The sequence below is a fragment of the Sparus aurata genome, chromosome 3, assembly GCF_900880675.1.
Source record: "Sparus aurata chromosome 3, fSpaAur1.1, whole genome shotgun sequence".
Classification (NCBI taxonomy): domain Eukaryota; kingdom Metazoa; phylum Chordata; class Actinopteri; order Spariformes; family Sparidae; genus Sparus; species Sparus aurata.
In genome coordinates, this window is record NC_044189.1 from 21,017,267 (window position 1) to 21,024,236 (window position 6,970).

At 40.1% G+C, this 6,970-nt stretch overlaps 1 protein-coding gene across 2 annotated transcripts; it reads left to right on the forward strand.

Annotated features, from left to right (window-relative positions):
• Nucleotides 1–142: 142 nt before the first annotated feature.
• On the forward strand, nt 143–6,785 carry dazl (deleted in azoospermia-like). Of its 2 annotated transcripts, XM_030412896.1 has the most exons (10): nt 143–285; nt 982–1,104; nt 1,837–1,928; nt 2,362–2,413; nt 2,499–2,565; nt 2,660–2,799; nt 3,318–3,398; nt 3,656–3,706; nt 4,961–5,032; nt 5,434–6,785. In XM_030412896.1, the coding sequence occupies exons 1-9, from the start codon at nt 283–285 to the stop codon at nt 5,003–5,005; spliced, it is 654 nt and encodes a 217-aa protein (XP_030268756.1). In that variant the 5' UTR covers nt 143–282; the 3' UTR covers nt 5,006–5,032; nt 5,434–6,785. The 2 variants fall into 2 exon arrangements, with proteins under 2 accessions (XP_030268756.1, XP_030268757.1); XM_030412897.1 differs by lacking the exon at nt 3,656–3,706.
• The last annotated feature ends 185 nt before the right edge of the window (nt 6,786–6,970 follow it).

Here is a 6,970-nt window from a genome sequence, read left to right on the forward strand (position 1 = left end):
GATTGCATATAACTTTACCAAGCTGACTTTCTTTCTTTGTAAACAGCAAAATGTCTAATTAGCCTTTCAATCTGTTATAATATTAATCCCAGGGTAAACAAACGGCTACAACCGAACCTGAAAATGAAACGTGAACCTGTCTAACGTTTGATAGGATGTCAGATCAGTCACGTGACCTGGGCGTGGTTTTAGCTGATCGTGAGGTGTGTGTTGTCGGGCAGAAGAAACGCGGCTTCGCTTTGACGGTGTCTGACTAATTTATTCGTTTTAATTATTTTAGATATGGTAAGTTATAGTCACACGTTTGTGTTCACGACAGGGCTGTTACAGTTCTAGCCACACAATCGCTCGGTGCACGCGAACGCATTTAGTCGATTTTGAAGTCCATATGCTCGGCTAACTTCTGTGCTAACTTTAGGTTTAGCTAGCGAAATAACTAAGCGAGCTTTTGGCTTGAAAAAGGCGCGCTCGCTGCTTGTAGCTAACATTAGCTGGGGCTAATTAACAGCAAGGTTAAGTAGACAATGATTTATCACAACAGATTTTTGACAGATTTTTTTTGTCATCATTATATAACTTTTTTTGTAGATGGCACATGTTGGATGGATCGAGGTTTGCCACTTTCAAGCTAACTACCACCAATTTAGCATATTTCTGACATGTTTGCCAGGAAGGTTGGTGTCAACCTTAGCTAACGTTACAGGAAAATTAAACATTTCTGGTTGATGTTCCTGCTGCTAATACAGGCATTTATTTGCTTTTATCTTAGCCGATATATTCTGAATATATAGTTATCGCTTGAAAGCAGCGCCAAATTGCTCAGTCAAGTTCAAAACATGCAGGAGTCATTCAGTCTCAGTAGGTAGCTGTGCTTTCCTATTGATTTGTCCTTGTTGGGCCTGAGGAAAAAGCATGATTTAGCACGTTTTGTAGCGTTTCCTACCATGCAACGCATTAATTACAGTGTTGATTCATTGTCAGGATATCCACAAGCCCAGGAGCTGCAACCAGTTTTCACCTGCCCTGAAGTTGGCAAATGGCTACATTCTACCTGAGGGCAAGCTGACCCCCAACGCCCTCTTTGTTGGTGGGATCGACATGAAGGTGATATCAGATTATTACTATTTACTATGACTAAAACTGTTGCCCACATGTGACACAGATTAGAATTTAAGGCCACATTAAAAGAGAAATTCAGATTTAATCAAAGTGTGTTCATGTGTAAAAGTAAGTGAAAAGAATTCCAATTGGATCCTGGATGCACTGATCAGAAGAACCAAAACATGGATCAGAAACTTGTGTGTGAAAACCTTTGAATATGTTAATGATTTGAATGTAAAACTGCTGTTGTAGATAATTTTATTTACTGTTTTGAGTGTGGAACTCACAGGTGTCCACAGGTATCTCCTGGAGTATAATGCTTGCTACCCACACATTTATAGGAATAAAATGTCTTCATTTGTAAGTTTAAGTTTTAGTTTCTACTGTATATTCAGTTTTCCATGCTATAGCACCTTTGAATGTGTCACCACTTGTGTCCTGTCAATCCAGATGATTGATGCTGTCATTGGACTTTTATCTATTCTAATTTTATTCATACATTAATCTATTGAGGGAAACCTTGGCAATTAAATTACTTCTGCACTTCAGTAATGTTGTGCAATTTTGAGCAGATTATAGTATACACATAAATTAGGTCTTCTGCGTGAAAGCCCCAGTTGGACTGTACTTGAACTGCACATTGTGCACAGTGCACTGCTATACTTTTCTTTCACAGTATGTAATGGAGTGAACACGTATAGCATTTTTTTCATTTGAAATTATTTCAACCTTCAGGTGGATGAAAATGAAATGCAGGACTTCTTTGCCAGATATGGGGCTGTTAAGGAAGTAAAAATTATCACGTACCGTGGAGGGATCTGCAAAGGGTGAGTTTTGCCTTTTTGGAGTTAAATGTTAAATACTTTGTTGATTACTTAACACATTTGTAGATTTTCAATGTATGGTTATGAGCTATTGACTATGGAATTTTAAAAGAACAATGAAAACATGTACAACTATCCCCTTGTGTATTATACTTGTACTGCAGTCAGTTAAGGGAGATATTCATGAAGCATGAATTCCGTAACAGCTCTGAGTTGTTTAATTGTCTTAAAGAATATGTTCTCTGTATTTGTCAGTTAACCTGTGTGAAAGTGTGTGGGTGTAACCTGGGGAAGTGTTTATTTGCATAAAAGTTTTATGAATATTCATTAGCTTTCATAAATTGATTGAAGCTCTATTGTCTTTTCTCTCTATTTTGCATTATTATTGCATCAGTATGTTTCTGAATCCTGAGGTTTTTTGTGTGTGTGTTTCTAGGTATGGGTTTGTGTACTTCAATGAAGATGTCAACATTCAATCAATCATTGAGGTGAGTGGATGTCTGTCTGTGAATCTGTTGGTCTTTTTCCGTCTGCTACTGAGAGTAATATTCTTCTCATTATCTTCTGCTATAGCAACAGATCAGTTTTAAGGGTCGGAAACTCAAGCTGGGCCCTGCCATCATGAAGGAAAGGAGCTCTCGTATGTATTGTGATTTTTGGTTGGCAGCAGAGTGCAATATGTTGCTAATAAATGTATTATTTAATACTGTTGTATATATTTTTTTGTCATCTAGGGTCCATGCCATCCCGTCTAGCTGGCCCAGCTCCTTGGATGAGCCCCACTCAGTACTTCTACTGCGCCTGCTGCTCACCCATGGGAGGGGGTATGGCACAACCATCACCCATCTTCAATGGGGGCAGCCCCTACAATCAGGTAACTACATGCACATAGATAGACAAGCTATCAAGAATCTCACAACAAGCCAAGTCAGTACACTGTGTGTCATTAGTAATGCTGTCACACACACCATTTTTATTCTCTCATTTACACTCTGTAAAAGAAAATGAACGTTATTTTCTCTGAGGGGAGATGTTCTCATTATTGCAGCCAAGAATAGAGGCACAAGGTGGAGACGATCTATCAATTTGCTTTTCAATTTACCAGAAAGGATGAAAGAAATAAAATCGGCTATGTCGTGATTGATGACATTTCTAATAATATCCAACTTGGTGGATTATTCAGACAATACCAACTGTCAAAAACATTAGCAGGGATAGTGCAATCCTCCCAAAGACACCAACATGAGACAGAGTTATTCATCGCTGTAGCCTTTCAGTTTGTTTCATTATCTCAGTTATGTTTTTTTGACATCTGCTCAGCGCTGTTTGCTGTATGAATGTAACTCTCCATGCTGTGGTTTAAGGTGTTCCTTCTGGCCCTTTTTTTTGCAGCCGTACTCCTACTCCAACATGGGAGGGGTCATGATCCCACAGATGCCAATGAACTACCCACAGAACCCCTATGCCTACCAGGTATGTGCACACATGCACACCAATTAGTCAACAGCATCCCGTGCCGGGTCTCTGAAGCTCTGACCATATGCTCCTGCATATGAGATGAAGGGTTTGGGCCTGGCTTCCCTGCATACTCCACACACACAACACACACACACACACACACACACACACACACACACACACACACTTTCTCTCACATCTCCTGTAGAGGCGAGTCTGGGTTTGTCTGTTGCCCTCTGTTTGACCGCTGACCCCTCTTCCCCCACACGCAGTACACTCCACCTCACTGGATGGCGGACCAGAGGACACGGCCTGTCAATCAGGTGACTCTGCATTTAGTGGGAATAGGAGCAGCTGCAAGCATAATTAAGTTTCAAAGTGCCAGGCATCTCTTCTCATCTGTTGAGCAACTAATGATTATATTTTTTATAATCAATTGATCTGCTGTTTATGGCAGATGGTTCGTAAGTTATTGTCGACGCATTTTTTGTTACATTTGTAGAAAATCTGTTCACATCCCAACAGAATTTAATAAATTAAATTCTCTGACAAACGAAAGAGAAAAATATCCAGTTTCTGTGGCTGTTGCAGGCCTCTAATAAGCTGGTACAACTTTTGCAAAGCTCGTGAAAAAGATTGGAACAACTATCCGTCTAGCTAAATGACATGGCAGATTGCGTGTACTCCTGCCGTCTACCATGAGTGCACGCAATCTGTTTTGCACTCAATACGCATGACTCAAGTCCTCCACAATGCTTAGCAGATATATTGCTCAAGCTAATAACAAGCTAGTTGCTCAGGAATAGTAGAGAAAGCGCAACCAAAATGTTCCGATACTGACATGCTAGCTCGACAGCAGTGAGTACTAACACTAGTCGTGTTTGTTGAAGTTCATTAAAAGAGTGTTTGCTGTTTTCTTACATGTAAGTGAGACATAAGGTAGTCCGATACAGTTGGTGAATGGCAATGATGTGCTGCACTCAGTACACGGCCACTGTGCCAGAAGACAGTTGCTGTATATGTATATGGTTTTGGATACTTTGAAAGTTTAACTTGAAAGTATCCATCCCCATATTTTCACTTATTTTGTCCAACAACAATCAACAAACCCAAAGGACTCATCAGAAATGGCAAAGAAAAGCAGAGGATTAGATAGTTGGCATATCATTTTCTTTTGGTTGACTCATTGTTTAATAGTCACCAACTCACCAAGCCAGTGGTGTAAAATAATTGTTGAAAACTTCATACACTGGAATATGTAAATTAAATAATCAACATTTTAGAGAGGCACTGTTCGTTGTGATAGATTTAATTTTAGTTTTGTGTGCGTGTGGCAACAAATTGTCCACAAACTGCAGTGTTCATGCAGGCCACTAGATGGCGTAGTCTGGCCAGTGCTGACATCCTGAAGAATGGACTTTGTGCCAGCAATTTTTAAAATCCATAATCATACGAAGTTAATCATCTGTACGTTTCCTTCTTTTGGAGCCCATTGTATGCCATCTGTTTGTATCTTTTGAAGCATCATCTTGAGATTGTTCTCATAAAGTTTTTTGTAATGTTATTCTTGTTTCCAGAACTTTGTGGACTGTGGAGTCCAGACTATGCTGACTGTGCTGTAGTCCACAGCTTACTGAGCCCCGCACAAGGTGAAACAAAGAGCTGTCCTTGCAGGGATACAGTAGAGGGCCACGAGACACCTTTCTTAAGGGGGAGGAGGGTAATCAGTGCAAAATGCTTGGGGTGTTGCATTTTGTTGGGAGTAAACCCTGCATGCTGTTAGCCTTGCATTGCACATGGTTGCTTGTCCATATTTAGCTGTTTCACAATCACTTTGCTCCTCCTTCAGCTAGTCATGCCAAGCATTAGTCCATTAATTTTCTGTCCTCCGCGTCCCTTGTTCTCATTCTTTACTGCTGAAGCACAAACACACAGTAAACCTCAGGAATGTTGTTCATATCTGACCAAGACAGCTTTTAAAAGGCCTATCCCTTATTGGGTGTGTAATTGCTTGCCTGTGATATTGTTTTCTGTTCCTCTGCTCCCCCAGATACAGTGGCTACAGTGAGTCAAAACGCAGACAGGATGACATCTTGATGTTACGGACGGCTGGAAGCAACCCAACTCCTCACACTGTTTTCAGAAAGCCCTCCTCTCTCCTTTCCTTCAACTACTGAGACCCAGTTTAACACCAGACTGCAGGAGCTCTCCACTTTAGACTGTACTAGTTTGATCACAGTCACTTCGAGCACAGGGATCCCTGTCGTGTGGTGGAACCACTTTTAACCCACCTGGATCACAGTAACATTTACACAAGAAGAGCAGAGCACCCTCACCTTCCCAGCTGAATATATATGCTCACTTATTTGTTTGTTTTTTTCTTTCCTTTGCATCTCAAAAAGACTTTTAAGCTCACCCTTTGTACCTATTTATATTTTATGTTTCATTATTTATTTTGGAGTTATTTTAAATGTTTGTTTGATTTGACCTTTTTTTAGCTTCTGCAAGGGCTCTCTACAGAAAAAGGTATGTTTATATATATATGTATATTGCAACAATGTCTTGCAATCTGGTTGTGTCAGCATTGGGGCAGAGCGCTTCTTTAGCTCATCTGATTAAGAAATTTCATTAACTGGTCCACTACAGCATACGGATACTTCCATTCATTTCAGGCGCTCGCATTTATTTTGTGGTCTATTTAATTGGCCGTTGATCGAGGCGTTAAATTAATTGGCAATTTTGTCACATTTTAGTGCCTCATCGGTATCACGGATTTCTCATCTAGGTCAAACGCCAGACTTTTCAAGTTCCTCTGAGATCTATATTTTGCATTTCTAAACCGCCCCATCCTGTGACTGGTTCCAAGGACAATCACGACATCAATGTGTTTAGTTTTTTTCAACATCAACTCAAATTTGGACGATGAAAAAAAGTTGTGGAAAACAGTTTTAAGCCACTTTGCAAATGAAGGACATGATTGAATGTAAGGTGCTCCCTGTTTCTTTGGGGAAACACTCACTGTACATAGTTCACTTTATACGGTTGTTTCTCTCATCAGTTTGGGTTTTAATGTACTTGCAGGTGATCTTGCACGAAGCATTTTACTGCCGACAAACGAGTGAGAGATGATTCTTTTATAGATATTCTTTCCAGCAAGCGCACCTCATTTTTCTTTTCTTAGATTTATACACTTAAAGAGCAGCTTTGTGTTCGGGATGCACATTTTGTGGTGTACACCACATATTTTATTTTATTTTTACCCAGGTGAATATAATTCTGTTTGACCTCCGATCAGTTTGTTGTGTTCGGGGAGCCTGGGCTCTGCACTGTTAGGTTTGGGTCGTAAAGTGTTCATGTTAGATTTTGTTTTGGAAAAATAAAAATTGGAATTTGTAATTTAAACTTGTGAGGGTCTGAAGTTTAATTTGCATTATTTTGAACACCAGTTGTGCATTTTTGGGGGGGATATCTTTTTAAAAACTGTTTTTACTTCATGCTTTCTGTTATCGGTTGGGGATGTTGGAGCCCCCAGCCTCCATATAAGCCTGTCAGCAGCGGCTGCTTCTCTGTCAGGGTTGGATTCCTGG